Below are 24,777 nucleotides of genomic sequence, written 5' to 3'. Positions count from 1 at the left end.
TAAACTTAAAACTCTGATAACTACATAAATGTGCTTTTAGAAGTGAAATGTTAATTCTGTGGAATAAGTGTAGTTTTTAAATCAAATTTAGGATTATATTCACAATTTTAAAACCAATATGTCTTTTTATATACCACTTTTCATCCATTTTTTTCACCGCTATAACACCGATATTTTATTTTATTTACCGCTTTTGAAACCGAAATTGGCTCCGTTTTTGTACCGAAATTTTGCTTTTTTATTTACCAAAAATATGTGCCTCTAATGATGGCATATTCTGAATGCCTGAAAAGCATCATTAAAAGTGCGTTACACATGTCACGCTTTAAAAATGTAGCAAATTTTGACTTCATTTGTTTGTGAAGCACATAGGCTGCAGATGCTAGTAATTTTTATTGATGAAATGTGCAAATTACATGCATTTACAAACATCTATGCTTTAATGCAAAAAACAATAATAATTTCCACATTAAGTGATTGTTATTTACATGAAGTAGGACCATTTTTCGTGGGTCCTATTGGATGTATACCCTGTTGGTAATGGTAAGTTTTAATCAGATATATATTCAGTGAGCTTGGTGTTTGAGCATGTTAAGTGTTCAACTTTCAATCTTGCCACGGATTTTCCCAGGTTTCAGTCTCAGCCAGGGCATGGCTGTTCTTTGTGAGTGTTCCTTCATCGATTTCATCTAGTCTTCACACATCCTCATCAACTCGATTAACCAAAAGGTGACTGAATAACAAAAATACAATATGTATGTTGTAATGCATGAATTTTGCATTGAAAATGAATGACTGTGTGGTTCATCTCTGGAAGTATGCAATGTCACTAAGGACTACTTCATATCAAGAAAGCAATGCTTATGTGTACTCTGTGTCCTTGTTGCACTGTAAGGTCAATCCATGAGAGGAAGCTGTGGAACAACTTGACGTCCTGATATCCGCCTCCTCATTCTAGTCAACCCTGTATCGAGTGGCCAATTTTCGTATAGCAATGTGACAGCCCTACCCTGATGTGGCACCTTCACCACATGCTACATTGGGTTGGGGATTGTCTCCACATTATGTTGTGATGTAGCTGGGAGTTGAAGCCAAGCTCACCATTTGGAAATCATAACTCGGAATATTATAGCAGAGATTTAACAAACTAATTAGGTTGTTGACACATCTTTGTTCCTGTTTGTATAAGAATACAAATAGGCACATAGTTAACAATAACAAAGATTTCTTATATATTTAAAATGGCAGAAAAGTATTCCACAAATGCAGGGGAATCCCAATTTTGTGCTCTTCAGGGTTTACACTAACCTTAAAAAGTTAGGGTAATACAGGCTTTTTGCTTGTCAGGATGAGAGATATAAAAACACATTTTACTTTTACCGCCAACCAGCTTCTTGATTTGAGAATTTTGAATAAAAATGTTCTTACCTTTTATTTCTATTAATTTATTTTCAGCATTGTTGAATAAACTTCATTTACTTGAATAGTATTTATTTATTACTGCATTAAGGCATTATAGCACTATGGAGGTAACAGTATGGTGGTTCAGTTTTTAATTTAAACTTTTAAGTTCAGTTTCCTAATTGACCTATGTGAATATAAATAAGGACTTCAAATTTTATTTTAAAAAAATAATAATATTGAACCCTACCTTGTAATTGTTGGGCCATTCCATGTCAATTCAACAAAGTCCTCAATCATATTTTTTGATTCATTCCAAATTTGGCATACTGAAGGTGCCACCTGAGGTAGGAAAGTGTGCAAAGTTGTAGATCCATATGTTTTGTACTTCTGAAATTACGAGGGGTGCAAAATGTGTAATTTTTACCAATTTTTCCAACTTCTTGTTAACTTTAAATTGCAATATTTCGGCAATCAGGACAAAGGTCTTGAAGGACTCTTTCACATGAGATAATACATATCCATGTCATGAGAAAAAGTAAATTAATTAATTAATTAAAGATGGTGTACAGAAAATTTTGATAGCCATTTCTCAAGAAAAGGGTCTTTTATTATTATTTTTTTTTTTCAAAATAATTATGTCATACATACACTGCTACTCAATAACTGCACGTAATTTTAAAATCGGCTCCGAAGTTATGTCAGATTTAAGTTTGGTCAGATTAGGCAGGTTAGGTAATGCATAACAAAATATTTTGATAGACAAATTACTATAATTCTAAGACACGCAATATTGTTTGAATTACCGGTAACGTACATAAAGCTGATATTTACATTCCCAGTTCTTAAAAATACAGGGTGATTCATAAGCAACTTTGTTATTAGTGCACATAGCGAAAAATTGAAAGAGGGGAAAGTTTCTGGAAATAGGTGAGTTTCAATCTAGTGCATGAATTTTCAACAGAGCTAGGTGAGTTTCAATCTAAAGTGCGTGAATTTTCAACAAAGCATGGACCGTTCCCGCTGTACACTGGTACAAGCCTCAATGATAGCTTAGTTGTTATATGTTTGACCCAAATACTGTATGGCTTTGCAATACCATACAGTACTTTGTAAATTAAGAATTGATGATGATAATTACAGATAAGTAAGTAAACAAGTAAAAGAACGTGAAAATATGAAGAGCAGTACCCTTTCCCAGGCCACTAAGAAGGAATTAACATGCACAAATGAGAATCAGGTCATAGTACATGCTTCACATTGTGCCACAGCACATGCCACATTCAGGTTTTTTGCAATAGAAAAATGGTCAAAATCGCAATTTTGGAAATAAAAAAGATATGGATCTGCAAGTTTGCATATTTTCTTACATGGCCCTTTCAGTAGGCCAAATTGTAAATTAATCAAATTATGTGAAGTTGAAAAGTGCCTCTTCATTGGTTGATTTCACATGGAATGACCGTGTTTTTAAATTTGTTTCTGTAGGTTGCGGCAAAGGATGTTACAGAGATGGCTCAAATTGTGAAAAGTGGAATGGAAGGTGCAGTCAAGTTGTCAGTTCATCTTCCTGTGAAGATCTCTTGTGGCGATTCATGGGGCAGCCTCAAAGAAATGAAAATGGACGAGTTATCATGAGCATGCACTTTTTTTGTGGTGCCTTTGCATGCTAAGACTTGGAAAATTCATGTTCATATTTGAAACTTTAGTATTCCATTGTATGGAGCAAATATTTTCATAATTGTCATAAGTTTTTTTGAATGCCTTTATAATGTACACAGATATTCTTTATCTCTAAGACATAGTATTGAGTCTGATGATCCCTTCTAGTCTGTATTGCAAATAATCATTTTTATTGTTATTTTGTGTCGATATAAGAATTATATTAAGCTATTTTGTGCCAGATAAAATATATCTAAATCAGATTAAACCTAAGCATACTAAAAATTAACGTTATCTATATTACTTTTAATTTAAAGCACTTTTGTAAGAAATTATCAAACTTGCACTTGAAACCTATTTTTTGTCATAACATAACATGACATGACATTCTGGTATTCTTAGTTCTAATCATGTAACAGGATATAGTTGATTATACCTTCTATATTTAAGATAGCTTGTATATTTCAAACTTCGATCTTCATGATGGTCACAAAATTGCAAAACTTGATTTTTTGTCATTTGTATTAATTGCTAGTAACATACTGGTAAGGTGCGGATTACTCACAATTAAATATAAACTTTAAGCTAAAAGATTAAAAAATCGGCAACTTACGTGTGTGAGTATGAGATATTTTTCGTACTACGTTTCGGAGGTTACACTACCTCCTTCTTCAGGTTGAAACGTTGTTATTCAGACACCTGACATGGTGCCTCGTCGTGAAAGTGAAGGTTAAGGATTTAGGTTAAAAAGTTGCTTGAAGGACACTTTCTAAAAAAGAGTATAAATTACACATCTAAAACCGCGCAATACTATAAAAACAAAAGAACATCTAAGGCTGAAGTCGGAGAACTGCCGACCAATGCACAGGGTAGGCGAATGCACAGTGTCAGCCCGTACCTGGGGAAAAGGAACTTCCCCTCCTCAAACCTTCCAAACTGGGGCTCGGGAGTCACCAATCCAAGGAGAAGTCGACCTCCACCTCGGCGGCTTTCCTAACTTCAGGAGTAACATGGAAGCCCATTTCGTCCCTAAGCCCTGCGGCTTTATCCCATTTTTTAAAGAAATTAACCCAGCCGTCTTCTAAATTCCCATCGTCCCTATTAAGCTTATTCCAATTTTCCGCGCATATATAAGCAGCTTCATATACGTTCCTGTCCAATTTATTGTTAACCTCCCTAATAATTTCCCTTTTAGCAATCTTATGTCGGTTAACCAATATATGTTCAGACAATCCGGTTTTGGGTATGCCTTCCTTTACGTCCTTATCATGCTCTCCCCACCTGACTCGCATACTTCTCCCCGTTTGTCCCACATATTCCTTTCCGCATTCACACACTATCCTGTACACCCCTTTCCGCTCCTCAGGGTTATTGCGTCCATCCCCCCTCCCTTTCTTATATGATGTGAAGTGCTTTTCAATACTCCGGGGCGCCCTTACCCCACATTTTATTCCGTAACCCCTCACGGACTTCTCAATTTTTTCTGAGACCCCCTTAAAATACGGGATCCCGACGAAACATGTGTCTTTTTCGCCGTTTTCTATCTCAGTTTTTTTATCCTCTATGCCATTTTGCGATGTTCCTTGCTTAACAATCCTTTTGGCTCTCCTAGCTACTTTTTCCAGGTCGCGGATAGTGTACCCATTCTTTACCCCCACTCTCCTTACCCATTCCCCTTCTTTCCGTTTCTCTTTCTCGTCATTGCACAGTCTTTCGGCGCGAATGTAAAAGTTAAGAAAAACATTTAATTTAGTCCTATTCGAATGTTGGGATCTCTTATGGAGGTACAGCTCTCCAGCTAACGGTTTATGAAAGACCCCCGTAACGATCCGTTGTCCGGTTTTAGTAAGGCATAAGTCGAGAAAGTGGATCTTTCCGTTGACCATACCTTCCCTAGTAAACCCAATCCTGGGGTCCTGCTTCCCCAATTGGTCGAAAATGCTGTCAAGTTTGATTTCATCCCCTATGATGAGGATGTCATCTACATATCTCCCATAATATTTTACTTCCCCCCTCCCCCCTGCATGCTCCATAGCGGTTTTTTCGACGTAGTGCATGAAGATGTTGGCCACAAGACCAGAGATGGGATTGCCCATGGCCAACCCTTCTTTTTGTCGGAAGATTTTATCGTTAACGTAAAAGTAATTGTACCCCGTAATGAGAAAAAAACCACCGGACGTACTCCCAGGCGACCAAGATTTCAACGTTTTGGTCAATCAACCATCTGTATAAACAATCCCCAGCTTTGTCCCGGGGGACACTGGGGTACAGATTAATAACGTCGAAACTACAGATCGCGTCCCGTTCTCCTATAGTGAGTTTCTCGATGGTTTCTTTGACCATAAGAGAGTTTTTGACGCTATACGGAGTGTCCATATCCATTTTTCCCATCCTCCTAATCATTTCTTTAGCTAAACCATATCCTGGATGTGCATACATGGGGATGATGGGTCTGAGGGGTATCCCCTCCTTATGGGTCTTAGGTATCCCAAAGGCCGTAGGAATATTTCCTTCCTTAACCCCCTTAAGTAATTTCTTTTTTTCCGCGCTTCCCAAGGTAAAACTGGTTTCAATGCCTTTTCTGATTTCTCGCTTGATTATATTAATGGGATTAACCTTAATTTCTTCGTAGTCATTACTTCTAAAGCTATCTTCCAACTTGCTGTGGTATTCCTCTTTCCGAGACAATTAAGAGGAAATTAATTAAATTGGGAATTAACGAGGGAGTTAAGGAGGGAGAGAATAGGGACAGTAAAGAGGACGAAAATAAAGCCAATATTCTAAATCTAACAAAACTTCAACCACCTAAGGCCTTAGCGGGGATTATGAAAATGGGGCATAAGTTTGCCATTAGGGATGAAAACTTCGAAAAAGAGGAATTCGTCATAGCGGCGGAAAAAATAGTAGGAAAATTAGACGAAAAAGAAGATAAATCCAATGTCAGAGTAAAAATTCGTGACATTATAGATGAACAAATGCACCTAAGTATAAGGGAACTAGGCCCCCCCGTTACCAATCATAGGGCATCAAAGGGAAAAACGGAAAGTAAGCTCAGGGGGAGTCTTCGTAACGTGAAAAAATGGGTTAAACAAAATGATGTATACTTGGTTAGATCAGATAAGGAAAACAAAATGGTCATTATTGGGAAAGAGGAATACCACAGCAAGTTGGAAGATAGCTTTAGAAGTAATGACTACGAAGAAATTAAGGTTAATCCCATTAATATAATCAAGCGAGAAATCAGAAAAGGCATTGAAACCAGTTTTACCTTGGGAAGCGCGGAAAAAAAGAAATTACTTAAGGGGGTTAAGGAAGGAAATATTCCTACGGCCTTTGGGATACCTAAGACCCATAAGGAGGGGATACCCCTCAGACCCATCATCCCCATGTATGCACATCCAGGATATGGTTTAGCTAAAGAAATGATTAGGAGGATGGGAAAAATGGATATGGACACTCCGTATAGCGTCAAAAACTCTCTTATGGTCAAAGAAACCATCGAGAAACTCACTATAGGAGAACGGGACGCGATCTGTAGTTTCGACGTTATTAATCTGTACCCCAGTGTCCCCCGGGACAAAGCTGGGGATTGTTTATACAGATGGTTGATTGACCAAAACGTTGAAATCTTGGTCGCCTGGGAGTACGTCCGGTGGTTTTTTCTCATTACGGGGTACAATTACTTTTACGTTAACGATAAAATCTTCCGACAAAAAGAAGGGTTGGCCATGGGCAATCCCATCTCTGGTCTTGTGGCCAACATCTTCATGCACTACGTCGAAAAAACCGCTATGGAGCATGCAGGGGGGAGGGGGGAAGTAAAATATTATGGGAGATATGTAGATGACATCCTCATCATAGGGGATGAAATCAAACTTGACAGCATTTTCGACCAATTGGGGAAGCAGGACCCCAGGATTGGGTTTACTAGGGAAGGTATGGTCAACGGAAAGATCCACTTTCTCGACTTATGCCTTACTAAAACCGGACAACGGATCGTTACGGGGGTCTTTCATAAACCGTTAGCTGGAGAGCTGTACCTCCATAAGAGATCCCAACATTCGAATAGGACTAAATTAAATGTTTTTCTTAACTTTTACATTCGCGCCGAAAGACTGTGCAATGACGAGAAAGAGAAACGGAAAGAAGGGGAATGGGTAAGGAGAGTGGGGGTAAAGAATGGGTACACTATCCGCGACCTGGAAAAAGTAGCTAGGAGAGCCAAAAGGATTGTTAAGCAAGGAACATCGCAAAATGGCATAGAGGATAAAAAAACTGAGATAGAAAACGGCGAAAAAGACACATGTTTCGTCGGGATCCCGTATTTTAAGGGGGTCTCAGAAAAAATTGAGAAGTCCGTGAGGGGTTACGGAATAAAATGTGGGGTAAGGGCGCCCCGGAGTATTGAAAAGCACTTCACATCATATAAGAAAGGGAGGGGGGATGGACGCAATAACCCTGAGGAGCGGAAAGGGGTGTACAGGATAGTGTGTGAATGCGGAAAGGAATATGTGGGACAAACGGGGAGAAGTATGCGAGTCAGGTGGGGAGAGCATGATAAGGACGTAAAGGAAGGCATACCCAAAACCGGATTGTCTGAACATATATTGGTTAACCGACATAAGATTGCTAAAAGGGAAATTATTAGGGAGGTTAACAATAAATTGGACAGGAACGTATATGAAGCTGCTTATATATGCGCGGAAAATTGGAATAAGCTTAATAGGGACGATGGGAATTTAGAAGACGGCTGGGTTAATTTCTTTAAAAAATGGGATAAAGCCGCAGGGCTTAGGGACGAAATGGGCTTCCATGTTACTCCTGAAGTTAGGAAAGCCGCCGAGGTGGAGGTCGACTTCTCCTTGGATTGGTGACTCCCGAGCCCCAGTTTGGAAGGTTTGAGGAGGGGAAGTTCCTTTTCCCCAGGTACGGGCTGACACTGTGCATTCGCCTACCCTGTGCATTGGTCGGCAGTTCTCCGACTTCAGCCTTAGATGTTCTTTTGTTTTTATAGTATTGCGCGGTTTTAGATGTGTAATTTATACTCTTTTTTAGAAAGTGTCCTTCAAGCAACTTTTTAACCTAAATCCTTAACCTTCACTTTCACGACGAGGCACCATGTCAGGTGTCTGAATAACAACGTTTCAACCTGAAGAAGGAGGTAGTGTAACCTCCGAAACGTAGTACGAAAAATATCTCATACTCACACACGTAAGTTGCCGATTTTTTAATCTTTTAGCTTAAAGTTTATAATTGCTAGTAAGCAGAACTGAATGCTTTACTGATTTATTATTAGTACAGTATTATCTGATTATTACAGTATATTGGAAAATGGCTGTGTCATGCTGTGAAGAATCTTAATGTGTGTACTTGTTCTAGAACTTCCTTTTTAAACTTTGATGAAATTTCAGATATGTACAATTTTTATCCGGAATATTCAATTTTGATTCCTGCTTGATTTCTTCAATCGATTGCTTCAAATTCTTCAAATATTGCAAGTTATTATCCTAGGGTCAATTTTAAAGAAGTTGGCACTGTAAAATTGAGTTGTATATCACTTTTTTCTCCCTTCTGCTCACTTACTTTGACTCTTGCCCACTGAGAATATTTACATATGTCATCACTGTATCGGGTATGTAAATACTGTTGTATAATTGTTATTGTAATAAACTGTACCAGTGACAATTTGACTAAAAGCACTGTATTGTGTCCAAAATTGTGATTTGAATGTTGTAATTTCTTAACAAAAACAATTAACTTCAAGAATAAACATGGACATGAGATTCTTAATTTTCATTTGTGTTATGACACTAATTTGTTTAAAGGTTGATGTGAGAGATTTTTACACTGTTAATGAGGTCAGAGAAAAAGACAACTGAAAGATTTAATATGTAGTGATGAAAATATACGAGAATATTTTTTTCTGTCATTTGGTGTACATTAGGACAGCCCATGGCATGAACTGGCACATAACATATTAATATAATGTTATGCTTATATTTTAAAGGAAACCCCTCCTCTCTCTCTCCCTCTCTCTCTCACTCACTCACTCACTCGCGCGCGCGCACATACAGTAGAACCTTGATTTTGCTTTTTTCAGGGGACCAAGCTGAAAAAAAATATGGGAAAATGTAAAATCGAAGAAAATTTATTAACACTTTACTATGTTGCGACCTCTTTTAACACTTTTTAACGCAGTACTATGTTCAGTGCTTAGGAAAATATTTACGAACCTGATGATGGAGGCAGTAGAACCCTGAAACGTTGTTCCAAAAGAGCTTCATACTCACTCATGTAAGTAGTGTTAAACTTAACTTAATACAATTTAACGTTGTTTATTTTATTTAAAAGTGAGTAATACGCACCAATCTACAAAATGTTATTGTGAAATATTTATGTAGGCCTAGACGCGAGAATAAAATATATAACAAGCTTCTTACCTTGTATATTTCTTTTGGAGTGTCTGAGTTCTATATATCTTCACGATTTGGAGCCTCCCTGTTGGCATAGTGGCAACGTTGTTGCCTTGAAACAAGGGAGTCTCGGATTCGATAGCCGGTGGAGGCACATAGTGGTTCGGATCCCACATTAAACTATAGGTCTAGTTCTCTGTGCACAATGTGGACTAGAAACAAAAGTTCAACAAGGATTTTAAGCTTATCCTCATACATAAGCAGAGTAAATTGCTCTTTAATTATGTCATTCATTTAGTTCACTACACAACACAGCACATATCATTCCCAAAAATATATCCACACACTCACTCCCCACACTACTCAGCGATCAGCCTTGAAAGGAAAAAAGTAAAAGTTCCGTGCACCAAGGAAATGTACCCAACGCAATTCCACTTGAACTACAGAACAAGAGTACCTGTCAGCTAGTTGGCACTGTGCTTTGTCAGCTCAGTTCGGTTTATTTGTAGGTGTGGTCATAAGCATAAACCATAAACGGACAGCCAACAAACTCCCCAACTTCCCCTCACCCCTGCACCTACTCTGTTGTTTGAAGAGGTCAGCAGCCTCTCCCTTTTGTCCTAATTGTCTGCAAGTGGTGTGCTTGGCCCAGAGGGGAAATTTCTTTGTCACAAGCAACCAGTTTCCCTTTTCCTCGCTCCAAAATTTCCCGTTCCTGTGAAGATTCCACGCTGGAAATGGAGTTTGCAACACTGATGGAATTCATGCTAGAAGACTGCCATCCTAAACTCACGGGACTCCTTCCACGTTCAAAGAAGTAGGCAAGATTGCCAACTCGTAAGAAATTAGTGTAACAACTTCTAAGAAATAAGTGTGCTAATTCCTAAAATGCCATCATCTTTATATTAAAATGAACAATTTCATGCACATTTTCCGATCGAATTATCTGCTCTTCTGAGCCTATGCTTCGCAGATAGCCTAGAATATATGCCTCTGATACATACATTGTACAAAAAGTACAATAACCTTACTTTTACTTAGTGTATGTCATGGGTAAGCACAATGCAAAAATGGTAGAATTATGCACTCAATAACAATTGATAGACATATGAATATGCCATTATCAGGTAATTCCAATAAGGTGCTGATTAATGTGTCCCATCCACAGAAATTTTATTTTCTCTCAAAGAACTTTTTTGAAAATTACAGTTTGCATTGGAAGAAGCTGTGTCATCACTGTATTTTTTATATTGATATTTGAATGATTTGTAGATCGAAATTGCACCTTCCTCTTTCATTGAAGTCTTCGACATTGAATGACAGAAGAGCAATTGAGAGATCAATGATGTGACATGAGTAAATTCAGAGCCATTGGTCAGGTGGGATATATAAAAGGAATGCATGCTTTTCGATGGATATTTTGTTGTAAGATGGTTATTGTATTGCATCTTTTTCTTGTGTTCCTCTCTTCTGAATCCAGTGCTGAAAAATTACCATCGTTTGTTCCGTTACTCCAAAATTTAGCATTACGACCCAGAATACGTGATGTGGTTATTTTATCGGACATTGACCCAGGTATGACTGATTTAGAAGTTTGTTTTTTCATTTAATACTTAAATTTTTGTACCCATTTTTTTATTATGTATATTATGAAAAGAAGGTAAATATTTTTTACTGTCAATATATTAGTGTATACCTGTAAAACATTTGTGCAATTTAGATTCGTAATACATTGTTGAATTTAATTTAGTGTGATAATTTTGTATTTTCTTATGTTTGAGAATATATGCCTGACAGATGTGTCAATGAAGGGGACTTCTCGATTCCAAAGGGTTTTCTCTAAGGGTGTACGGGACAGAATTTTTTTGATCGGGACAGGAAATTTTTTTAATCCCGACATTCGGGATTGGAAAAAATTGCCATTTCCTGACAAAGTCGGGAAATGTTCGAAATTTCCCGAAGCTCTGAAAATCTCGAATTCTACACACAATTTTCAACTTAAGTGATTGTTTTTGCATTTCTGGAATAAAAACAAACAATTTCCGATAAGTTCCAGAGACTTGCAATGCAGAAAACGTCGAGAATTAACAACTTTTTAAAATAAACATTCGGTATTTCCCGACTGCTTGGGATCCTGAAAAGTCGGGCAGTCATTTCCTGAAGTCGGGATTGGGATGGGAATTTTTTTTCCTGATCCTGGTCTCGACTTTAAGGGATCCCGCACACCCCTAGTTTTCTCCATTATAGAATTCTCGGGGAAGTTACATACACTGTAGGTTTTCCTTAAAAAAATAAATAAAAAAAAAAACAAGTCTTGAATCCCCTTTAAAGCACCTTCTAAATTCCATGGTGCAACAACCATCTAAGGACGAGGGTTTGCCAAAGCTGCTATTTTATTGGGTGACATACATCAAGTCCCATCACTATTCTTTTCAAGTAGCTCCTCAATTCCTGTCATGACGCTGGATCAACATTGAAATTTTGGAGACTCCCACCAGAAATCGAACCCAGGACTACTCGCTCCAAAGGCAAGATTGCTAACCATTTGGCTATGCAGAATGATATTGAAATCATCTTGCATGTCATGCACGAACAGTGTATAAAACTTTTGAAGTAACCCTTGTATTATAAAATGAGCAAAGATGCTAACAAGGCAAATGTATAATAAGATGGCAGTTGGATGCATCACACAGGGAATAGGGATGAAGTTTACCTGCTCAATCTATGAACTTCATTCATGGTCCATGAAGATCTTGGTGACATTGTATACCCAACATCTTCAGCACACCCTCATGGTATGATTACTTCCAATCTCTATTGGTTTTCTATTTTATTTGTAATTGTCCTCATTTAAGTCAGCAGTATCCTTGTCAGTCCAAAACAGGGTATCAAGCAATATTCTCAAATTGAGGGCTAATCAAGGTCTCCAGGTTCAATACCTGGTGAAGGCACATAGTGGTTAAAGTTCCCACTTTAAACTGTAGGTCCAGTCCCAATTAGCCTATCTGTGCATAAAGTGAACTTCAAATACTCAAACTGAAATTGATGTCTGTTGCTAATGCCCACATTCTCATCAAATTCCTGTTTAAACCAACCTCTTCCTCTTGTACCAGGTGGTGTGCCACATTATGGACACATTAACACCAAGCTGAAATGTTATGTAATTTTCAATACTTTGCCAAAGGCAGTTCATTACACAGATTTCTCACAGATATAGACAAGCTGTCACAATTTAGTCCTCTTCAGATTTTTTTCCCAATTTCTAGGAATGTAACAATATGATTTTTTGCTGGTACTATGGGATGCATAAGTATTGCTCGGTAAATTGTCCATTTTTGACTATTTTCATTAATTTTCCTTATGCATCCTACGTGTTTTTAAGGAATGGATTTTTATATTTGCTAGTGTACAAGTTGTCAGCAGCTTGTTTGTCGTTTTGTTTTATTTCTTGAAGCTCTGATTGCATAAAACAAAGAGAATAAACATGGTGATGGACAATTTGCATGGTAATACTTATGCATCTCACTGTACCAGTAAAAGTACCAATTTAAAATTGAACAATACATGTGTGGTTCATTTCATTAATATTCTTAAGTAATGTTTGTAACTAGGTGCCTGTAGTGACATCTAAACTAGGGCATATCAATTTTACATTCATATTCATAAAAATAATAATGCAATAAAGAAATTTAGAAAAAGAAAAGTACAGGTTATGTATCAGATCATAAAATTATCAATAATATGCCTATATGGGCTGATAGCAATAGAGTGCTGACTAATCTATCCCATCCCTATAATTGTATAAGATTAAGAAGTTAAGTTACCAAAATAAGTACAACTAGTAGAATCAGGGTGCATACGCTTTGCACTTTTAACGACAGTGCAGAGTGCTTTGTTGAAAGCCACGATTCATGCATGACTGGTTGGATTGTGTGGTGTTCTGAATTTGGAGCTGTCAAATCTAGTTCCCTGAGTTTGGCACTATAGCTCTTTTCAGTTCTTACGGCGGCCAGTCCTAGTTCTGCCAAGGGAAGTGGGGAGCAGGGATTATGCAACAGACCAACCAGACAACAGCAGTGGCGCCGAGAGACACGATGCGGCCGGAAAAAGCACTACGTGAAACTCGTTCTACTGGCCGCTACATTTCTTATCGTGCTGGATTGGTTACTTCCCCGCTCCCCACTTCTCCTGCCAGCTTCTAGAGTGCCCGCCGTAAGAACTGGAAAGAGCTATAATACAGTTAAACCTCAATTTTATGTTTTTTCAGGGGACCAAGCTGAAAAAACTTAAAATGCGGGAAAATGTAAAAATCAACGAAAATTTTATAGCATTTTACGATGTTGGGACCTTGAAGATTGAATGTATAATGCAGAGAAATGTAAAATAGGGGTTCCACTGTATTTCACCTCCTTTTTCTTATAATTAGAAGTATATAAGGTGGTGCAATTGTCAAGCTTTAATAATTTTTCCAGATATAGCATGTACTGCTAGGACACTTTCTCACTCATTAGCACATCATGTAGGAATTATGGTTTCTTTCTGCAATATGCAACAAAATTTAACATCAACAATACTAGTTGGAGTACACAGAGTGGCAGTTCTGCAGATTCTCAGAAGTGAAGCAAACATCTATCCTCTTCTACAACAGGTACGTAATTTTAATATTGAGTCCACACCCTAAACGTGGTGTCATGTAATGCAAGTCTTTGACAATAAATGCAAGCATACGTTGTTTGAAATAGCTGTGGTTTTTCATGAACATCAGAACTTATTAGTAAAATAGATTATTACAAGGCCAAATCACATGGAATTGGATTTCCAATAGGAATGCCCTTGTTAGCACTGGTCTGGCTAATGGGCTAGAAATGATGGCTCCTAGACCGTGTTCTAATTGCAACTGCTAGATGCTGTGGCAAGAGCTAATCAGAGTGAAAGCTTGGTCATGTAAAGATAAAATCTGAAAAGTTTTTTTTTTTTTGTCTGCTTTCTGAGCGTTGTTTGTTTTTGTTTGCCACTCGATGAAAAGAAAGTAAGATAAATGAGGTGCATTTGTGTTCATAATATTTGGGAATTCATCCATAGCTATGAGATTTGTGCACGTCAGTTGTGATCATTGGCGTGCAGAGAATTTTCGAAATGTCAGGATGGGATGGGGTATGTATACTTTTACTTTAGTGGTCAGTTTTCATTTTACCATCTTTTCCTGCCTTTGACATTCTTTTTTTTATGAATTCTGAACCAAAAAAAGGGGGGGGGGGTTATGACCCAACCAACCCCTCTTTGGACACTCCAGTGGATGTGATTAGCCAATAATGAAAATCTTTATTATTACCACTGTATTAAATGTTTGACATATTTAGTTGAACAATATATTTTTGAATATGTGTGAATTCTATGAATGCCATGTATGAATACATGCCCGAGTTCATTAAAAGCAAGTTGAGTATACCTTTACTACCATGGGTGTCCGGAAGGGGGGGCCGTGCCCCACCCTGGAAAATTGAAGTAAACCAAAAAATATGTATTTCACACACAATTTCATTGTAGATACAATAATATGTGTTAATTATTGCATGAACACCATAAATTCAAATTTAAGCAATGTTTTGTATGGAACAACACTATTTTTGGGGAAAATTTGCCTTTGTTTGCACCCCCCTGGAAAAAAATACCTTCCTTGCCCCTCCCTGTAAAAAAATCCTGCGGACGTCCATGTTGACTACCATATTTTATTTTGAGCCAATTCCTAGCACACGTGCTTTACTTTTAATTTTGACAATTGTAATGAAAATAGCAGCAGTAGCTATTCTCCTACAATGTTCTTCCTCAAGTCTCTTGTCTGCACAGTGTCTTGTGGGAACAAAAGTCTTCCAACAAAACGAGTATTGTGCGAGGCAAAAACTAGCAGCTGGGCAGGTACCACACAACTAGTCCAAGTCCAACTGGAGATCTAGACTCATGTGATTTAGGCATTACTTACTATTACATTTCACTGCCAGATGTTGGCAGCATCTGGGATTTTTTTTTTCTAAATCCAAGGCAGAAGGTGCAAAATTGTCCAGGCTGCAGAATTGTATGTAAAACTAAAGATGCTATTTGTATTGCTATTTGCTACGCAATCATTGATATTAAGATTTGGTTGTATCCATGGGCGTAACTTGGGCCTACTTTGCAGTGGGTGTAGGAGAAGCAGAATCAAACTGGGGACTTGACCTTTGGGGGCAGGCAGAATCGAAAAGTTTCCCATCCCATAAAAATAGTACCCATAATTATTTTGCTAAATAACCATTTTATTTGTGAAACCATGAAAGCTACTCTTTATTACTGTTCTCCCCAGATCCCAGAAGATTAGCAAAAATACCTTGAACTTAGAAATTTTAATATTCATTTATTAGTAGAAGGGCTTTGCAGAAACATGATAACTTCAATCTAAAGTAGTGGGTTTTTTAGGGGGAAGTAGTAGTATGGGAGAAAATATCCTCCGCCCCCCCCCCCCCCCCCCCCCGGGCTGAAAAAAGTCCTGTGGTTGTCCATATTTATAGTTTAAACAGTTGTGCAATAAATGTCCGACATCTGTATAAATTTAATATCAGCTATCACTTGAAAGCAGTTAATTAGAAAACAAAAACACTCCAAAATCCCTCGTGCCTTGCCATTTTTTTAAAAAAAAAAAAGTTCCCAACTAAAAACCGCGTTTGTTACAATCTTTCGCGTTTCCCGCGCTACCCAGATAGCACGTAAGTTAACGGCAAGTTAAATCGAATCTCGATTTAACTTGCAGTTTACTTACGTGCTATCTGGGTAGTGATCGCTCCACAGTTTCTGAGCCAATGAGAAACGAGGAAATGGTCGCCTGGTAAGCAGCGAGGAGAGAAGCGCTTATTCAGACGCTGTTGCCACGTTGTAGTCTAACTACCATGTATTTTGTTTGTGTCTGGAAGAGGCTCGTTTTGTAAGCATGGTGCTGATTACTGTGGTGAATTTGTGTATTCCTGCGTATCTTATTTGCAGCCTGGTTTCGATTTATTTCCCAAAGTGAGGTTCACTCGGTCTCTACACGGCAACGTCGCGTGGTTTCTGCTAGAAATGCCAACGAACTGCATGTACGGGAAACGAGACAGGATGTACCAAACAGGTTTAGGTTAAAAATGAAAAATAGCCGAAAATTTCCGAACACGAAAATCCTAATGTATGCGCTTTTTTGGATCACCCTGAAGTTTAAATAGTCTTGTGCAATAAGTTTCCAAAATAAATGTATTTGTCAATTATGCCTATAGCGCCGCTAATTATAGAAAATAAACTTCAATATGCACCAAAAATGAAACTTCTCGAACACATGAAAAGTTAATGAACTTATCTTTACGTAGCTCACCTTGAGAATGACGTTCGAAACACGAAGGGGGCGGAATGTTCGTGAATCGATGTAGTGATAATGTCTTTCCTATTTTCATTTTTCAGAGTTCTTTTACCTCTTGATTCTGCATTCTATGACAATCGATTTCGTGGCTTTTGTCGTCGAAGACATGCTACCATGTGACAGGGATGGTATTTTCCTTTCATTCAGCTGTTTATTGAAAATAAATTCGTATATGTTCCTCTTTTCTGATCGGTAGTTGAAAAGGAACTGCCATGCGTGCTTTCGTCCAGTACAATTCTCTCTAAAGAGACACTTTTTACAAATCAACCCTTTTTTGGCAGCTGTCGATCTAAGGAGAAAGCTTTTGTCACACATTAGATAAGAAATTGGCATAGCAAATAGGTAGGAGCGGCCATTGTCTGGTGCTCCCTATCAAATAGAATCTCTCTTAGCCGAAATATTCAATTGTAGAGTACTGAGAGTATATTGTATGTGATTGCCAAAATATTCCCTCTCCGCTTATTTTGTTTTTGGCACTATCACTGGAAATCGTTACTAGCTATTATATGTGAACTAGGAATGAAACAAATCAATCGATACTCTACCAGTAGATCGGCTGATGTAGGCATGACGGTCATTTTGTCGACGATTTTACCAATTATAAATAACGTATTTTAGCAGTAGGGAAGCGTGGTCTTAAGAGGAAGGAAAGCAATGCAGTACTCCGAAAAATTGGGGGGGTATATAAATTATACAGCCCATTGCCCCAGTTTTTCTAGGAAAGAAAGGACATTTTAAATAATAATAATATATCCATGAACTCCTCTCTCAACGGCCATACTGCAAAATTCTTGTCACGTTATTGATAATAAAATACTTGCTATTACTTACAGCTTCCCGTACGAAATTTGAAATATTCATGTTTGTTTCACAAAAGAGAACACTCACTTCAACCACTCGTTCTTCCCACACAAATGGAAAATATTACGAAAAGCTCCGAAGCTAACAGAAAAGTGATGTCAACCTCGTTGTAAAAATTAATGTTCACGGGGGAGTAAAAGAACTGACTTGAAGCTTAAAATTAATTAAGCTTTCGAATAATAGCCCATTACAATAGGAAGAACATGCGCTGGTTCTTCTTTTTAATAATGTATTATATTAATAAAAATAATATTTCGAGTTGGATAGCATTTATGACTTAACGTTTTTGCTATTTGCAGGTCTCAGAAGAGAGTTTCATTGCTTTTTTTTTTACATACGTTTTATCGAAAAAAAACATCAGTTCATTGTTTTTATGAAAACTTACGATAAATATAGTGTAAATTATTTGGTAGTTGTCAACACTGGCGTGCGTTGTAATTTGAGACAAGAGAAGTGTGAAGCGGACAACAGCCAGCTGTTCTGTAGATTCCAGGGCTCCCCAGTGCCGGAACACCATGTTTGTCTTAATCCCTGAACGTCGACATTATTGACACGTTTTACAAATCTTGAAACTCAAAGTAATGCTTTAAAGTTTATCTACATGGAATTTGGAACAGTTATATTAATTTATTTCAATAATTCTGTGTTTATAATAAAGCAAATATACATCTTCGAGATCATGTTAACACTTATATGTTTTCTGATAGTAGTGTCTGCTTTCTGCTTGGCTCGGGTGTTTTCGAGAAGCCGAAAAGCTCCGAAAAGCAGAGCTTTTATTAGTGGTTTGGGGACCGTACCTTCACCAGCATCTACCCTTCGCCATATGATACTTGAGAAGCGTTTGTTTCCCTCACAGTGGCTGCAAGCAGAGAGGTTGCTGCTTGCCAACGGGCTGCGGAGAGAATTTGCGGCCGTAAAATTTCGCGAAATCGAGTGCGATAGAAGATAAATAATGCACTCAACGTTAAGTACATTAAATAATATTTTAATAGTGCAAGCAGTGCTTGCTTTGCTTGTACTATATCTTCGCCACTGAATTAGTGTAAATTTCGTGTCATTTCTTAAATCATTCGAATACTCCGACAAAAACCGTTGCAATCGTCTGTAAACGAGGCGAAAGAACTATTCGGATTCTTCATGAAGTTTGAAGATTATGTTTTAGCCCACTTTATTCACAGATAGGCTAATCAAGACAGTTTAAATTGAGATCAAAACAACTGTGTGCGTCCTCTGGGCCAGTGGCGTGCCCAAGGAGTTGGGTTGGAGTTCATAGCCCCCTTCTTTGGCCCAGTATTCCTAAAAAGAGCGTCAAAATGTGGACTGACTACTAAAGAAAAGTATACTCTCCCCGTTTCGAAAATACTGGGCATGCCAGAGCACCGAGCATCAAACACGGGACCCCTTGATCACTCGGTGATGACGGTACCACTGATAATCGGATAGGCACTCTGTTTATTCATGGAACTAGAGGATTGCAACTGTATATTATACAGGGTGTACACAAAGTGCCAGACCCATTTCAATTATTATTAAATCGGATACTGATAAAGATACAAATAAACTGATGGCAATGATATATAGATAAACTCAAAACGTTTTATGTCCTGTATCAGTACACTTCCACATATGCTCCTTTTGTCGCACGAAGTATTTCATTGCCACCAGTTTATTTGTATGTTCATTAGTCTCCGATTTATTAATAATTTAAATGTGTCAGACACTTTGTGTACACCCTATATTCCTAGTTTCAAGAACGTTTCTCGTTATTAAAAATCAAGGAATTTTTAAAAACGCAATGCAGAAAATGTAGAAGACTGTAAGCAAATGCCAAAAATTTGCCTGTTCGATTTACTTCTTGCGATGAGCAGATTCATAAAGGGGATACATGATTATAACTAGAAGCAGAACACATTTAGTTTACGCTCTTAACGCGTAGCTATAGAACCTTTCCCCACTGTAGTTCAGTTGGTCCCTAATGTTGGTGCAAGATGCAAGTAAATGAAATTTACGTTTTTAAGGAAGCAGTAAGATATATACGATGTTTAAGAAGCCTTGAGATATAGTAGATACCTAGCGGGATACTGGGCTCGAATTCTGGAAAGACATAAGATATCTGAACCCAATATGGCCTACCTAAGGTTTTAGATTGTTTCTAATTGTGTGTAAAGTCAGAACGGTAAAACTAATCGCAAAAGAGTGAACATTTCTGGACGTTTACTGAAAATTGGTGCCAGTTCCAGATAATAACATGAGTCCAGTGAAGATTTTGTGAAAAAGTAACGTTTAGGCCATATTGGGTACATATGTACTCAATATGGCCTAGTAAATATATTTTGTTCTTTCACATCAAAAAATGCAACAGAAATTGTAAAGTACACAAAGAAATAACATCGTTTATAATCCAATCAACAAGGAGGTGACGTGTCATAACTTGTCACCAGAAGACCATGGATTACACAACACAGTCTGGGCAAATGAAAGGTCCCCCTAATCATCCTTTGTGACTCCCACACACTCTACGTGAACGTAAAAGTAACAAATGTCACATTTGCGCATGTCTTTCACGATATATTCCTATGTAGGCCATATTGAGTATACCTTATATAATGTTATTTTTTCCTTCGTTATAAACAGGACTTTAGAACATTGTTGTAAAGTACAAATTATGAGCTATTATAATATGGACTAGAGTAATAAATTCCTATCACTTTGAAGATGCAGTAAGTGATAACTTCCATATGCAATTATATCACACAGAACACGAGAACCTAACCTAACCACATTCATATAGCCCATTGCGTTATGTACAGTAACTCTTCGACAAGGGAGTTTTTGAACCTGGCCCACGAGAGAACAACAGCGTTTTGATTTATTCCCTGCGCTACGTTCTCTACAACCGCAGTGTGACATTCCAGTGTAAAACGTACTCGCGGACATTTTTAGAAGGTAACTTTTAATCGGTCAAGCCTGGTCCAGGTATTGTAAATAGATTCAATCCCGGACTGGGAGAGAAAACCAGCAAACGTAAATGAGTTCTAGACAGTGTATAACCTTTTCATATTTAAAGCATTTCAATTCGGTCCAGGAAGCTTTTTTCCGGATCAATTAAAATACGGTCCAGGAACCTTTTTTCAATGTAACCATACGAAACTTGGATCGAATTTAAATTGTGGGAGAAAAAGGTTCCGGTCCTGCAGCGGAACCCAATAGAATTTATGGATTCCTGGACCTTTAACAACCCTGTGTATGCACTGCATATATGATGTATTTGGCCGTACCTGTGACGCCATTTTCCAAGCTAAAATTGATTAAAAATTACTTGAGAAGCACAATGACAAGAGTGAGATTGAGTGGACTGGCGCTGCAACGAAAGCGATCGGGCTCGAAAACGCCTTGGCCAAGAAGCACAAGGATTTGCTTCCATCAAAAAACGCAGAGAACTGTTTGTTAGGCATTTAACAATATCGTTTTGTAGTAGCAGTGTATTTTCATATACAAATATAATTGTATACATATTTTTTTAGTTTGTCTGTTGTCTGTTCGTACCAGTTTTTACATTGATTCAAATTTCATGTATGTATTTCATGTTTGTATATACCTAATATAAATATAGGCGTGAATTAATATTTTAGAAAATAAGTGAATGGCTTATTGCAGAAAGGGACCTGAGTCACTTTTGCACAATTCTGAGAAAAACAATGAAAAATCGTATAATATTAATAGTGTAAGAAAGAAATGTGCCGTTGTTGGCTCAAATATTCAACATAATGAATAGTTAATTTTGCAACCCTCAATGCACCCCCCTGCAGTATGCTGCTAGATACAGTGGAGATGAAAAAATTAACTCCGATACCTCAAAAATGTGACTCAGGTCCCTTTCTGCAATAAGCCATTCAAGTATTTTTTTAACGAATAAGGGCGTACAATTGAAAGTTGCGGGGGAGAGGTGCGCAGAGCACTAGTTACGCTACTGGCCATGGACATTAAAAAAGTAACTATTTCTGTACTTCTAGACTTTAGTAAAGCTTTTCAGACTATTAACCACGACATCCTGTTATCGAAGCTATCCTTCCTGTACAACTTCTCTAACCCAACCGTAGTTTGGTTGTTGGTTCCGTTCGTATATTAATGAACGCCAACCGTCTTCAACTCGGGTGAGAAATCGTCGTGGCGATCAATCGGCGCTGGTATCCCCCAGGGAACCGTCCTCCGTCCACTACTCTTCTCTTTGTATATTAACGATATTCCTGACGCACTCGTAAATTATGCAGACGCTGGTCAGTTGTATTTGTCAATTCGCGATATACGCGTAAATTATGATCTGAACAAAATTAGTACTTGGTCAGCTAATCATGGGCTACTAATTAATCCTTCGAAAATCCAAACTACCTACTATCATTGGTTCACAAAAAGTGCTTTCCGCGTTTGAAATTTCGTCTCTTCCACCCATAATGGTGTTAGGGAAAGGTATTAAAATTAAGTAAAAAAAAAAAAAAAGCCAAAACTCTGGGCCTAATATTTCATCGGCACGTTTCATGTTTAGATCACATAAATTTAACGAGTAAAAGAGCTTTCGCTGCATTACACGCTCTTGTTCGGCTTTTAAAACATTTTCTACCCGTTAGCATTAAAGTCAAACTGGTGCAAGCCGGCCCTCGTGGCGGAGTGGTTCGCACATCGCGCTACGGTGCCAGGGTCCCGGGTTCGAATCCCGGCCTGAGCGTGGATGTGAGTGTCCATTCATCAATTTCATCATATCACCACTCATCCCCATCTTCGCACATTAGCCAAAAGTGGCACAAAAAGGGAAGTAAAATAAAGCAAATCAGTCAATCAATCAAACTGATGCAGCACTTGTTTTTCCACACTTCGATTACTGCGATTATGTCTATTCCGACCTACCAGATGATCTTGCTCAACGTCTTCAACGAGTACAAAACGCCTGCGTCCGTTTTATTTTCGATCTGAAATATAGGATCATTTTTCCGTTTTCTTTACAAAACTAAATTTGCTGAAATTAATTGATCGGCGAAAGGTACACAATCTCCAGTGACGTGCACTGAGGAGTAGCTAGTCTAGCAGAGATAGATCAATCAATCTCACATCTCGAATTATATTCAATTCACAATATTTATTGTCTTGTTAAAGCCACCACAGCTCATACGCAACACTTTCGTTTCCACGCGCTTCTCGTCCATCGGTGTTCTCCGCGGGCAAAGCTATACCCTAGCTCGCTCTTCTTCCGCCAGACCAGTTTCCAGGTAGAAACGGCCGGCCCAAGGAAAAGGAAGATTTCTACCTCTACCTCTCTTGTCCCCTCGCCCCCCGCTGCAATGGTTGAAGCCCAGGCTTTCAGGTCCCCCAGTCTATCTCCTATAGGACAGATAGGGGATTGGTTTCTCACAGATTTTTTTTGTAAATCCTCTGAAGAACTCAGAGTAAAATTTTCTGTAGTACTTACGTTCTCTGTATTTACACAACCTTTTACACGTTTTACAATATGTATGTATAATATGGGATGTAGTTTTATTATTTATGAAATGGGAACGTGTTATGTGCAGACAATAATGTTATGCTTTCTATCTTTTCTTTTCTTTTCTTTTTCAAATATGGAATATATAATGATTAAATTACAAATATGTGCTCAGGCTCTCTCTGACTCTCGTTTTAGTAGTGTTTTATTTAAATATACTACTCTTGGTCTCTAACAGTCATAAATACGGATGTATTTATTTGGGCAAGAGAACGCGTGTTCATATTGTTGTTGGTTTGGTTTATTTTACTTCGCTTTTCTGCCACATTTGGTTATCACGAAAATGAGGATTGAGTGATAATATGATGAAATTGGTTAAGGGACCTCATATGAACAATCCAGGCCAGGATTCGAACCCGTGATGAGTGCGCATTCTTGTCCTATGTGTTGCAGTGAATAATGAAATAATTTGGAATAAAAAATGTATCTCAGAACTCAAAAAATCAAATGAATATCATTGAAGAAACTACAAAAAAGTATGTTGTGTTTTTGTTACCTGTCACCAAATCAACCAAGCGTGGGGGAGTGGTTATCACAGCGCGCTACGACACCAGGATTTCCGGGTTCGAACCCCGACCCAGGCATGGGCGTTCCCTGTGCTCGTCCCTTCATCAATTTCATCGTATCATCTTCGCAATTAACCAAATGTGACAAAAAAGCGACGCTAAGTAACAAAAATGAAATCAAATCATTGATTGATTGCTCAATTTGGTTTATTTTACGTCGCTTTTCCGCCACCTTTGGTACGACAAAATTGATGAAGGGACACACACAAAGAACACAAATGGCCAATCCGAGATTCGAACCCAGGATCTCTGGCTTAGAGTCAAATCAAATAGTTTTTTTTATTTTCGAATGTGGGTGGGGGTTACGTGTACTTTTTTCTAGTACTCATTCATAATTTTGCAATCTTTTCCTGTTATTAACATTCTTCTTTTTTGTAGGAATACTGGCCCTAAAGGAAGGAGAGGTGTGACCCACACCAACCCCCCCCCCCTAGAGCACGCCACTGACTGCTACCCCAAGTGTCGACGTCACCGCACGTCACTGACAATCTCACCCTTCTCTATAGGGCAATCAGTTCAAAAGAACCGGCTTATCTCTCGAGCAGATTCTCAATGCTTTCCGAATCACACAGCCTTAACACCACATCGCACGGGAGAACTCAACTACTCATCCCCCCTTCATAACTCAAATTTTTTTATGCAAAATCTTTCACCGTTTCTACTTCTCGTCTTTGGAACTCACTGCCCCTCGAAATCCGGAACTCATCTTCAGCATATGTCTTTAAGACACAATTAAAACATTTCTTATTGGACACAAATAGTTAGCACCTTAGTGCAAGCTTATATAAGTTAGTGAAAATTGAATACAGTTACGTGCAGAAAAACAGTGAAAACCCTTATTCATATTAATATTTCAAATCCCTGACTACTGTCATGAACATGCGAGAGTGTGTGAGTGTGTGTGTATGTGGGTGTGTGTGTGTGTGT

General features: G+C 38.1%; 1 protein-coding gene across 2 annotated transcripts in view; it reads left to right on the top strand.

Moving 5' to 3' along the window:
- The window catches only part of PolQ (DNA polymerase theta), an 86,195-nt gene extending 82,334 nt beyond the window's left edge, over window positions 1-3,861 (top strand). For both annotated transcript variants that reach the window (XM_083123968.1, XM_083123969.1), the window contains exon 28: window positions 2,887-3,861. In XM_083123968.1, the coding sequence (XP_082980094.1) occupies window positions 2,887-3,036 (150 nt within the window). In that variant the 3' untranslated portion in view covers window positions 3,037-3,861. The remainder of the gene's footprint in view (window positions 1-2,886) is intronic.
- Window positions 3,862-24,777: the final 20,916 nt, after the last annotated feature.

Source organism: Lepisma saccharinum, chromosome 6, assembly GCF_977018435.1.
Source record: "Lepisma saccharinum chromosome 6, izLepSacc3.1, whole genome shotgun sequence".
NCBI lineage: Eukaryota > Metazoa > Arthropoda > Insecta > Zygentoma > Lepismatidae > Lepisma > Lepisma saccharinum.
The sequence above is the reverse complement of the archived record's forward strand: the minus strand, read 5'-3'. Positions and strand labels throughout refer to the sequence as shown.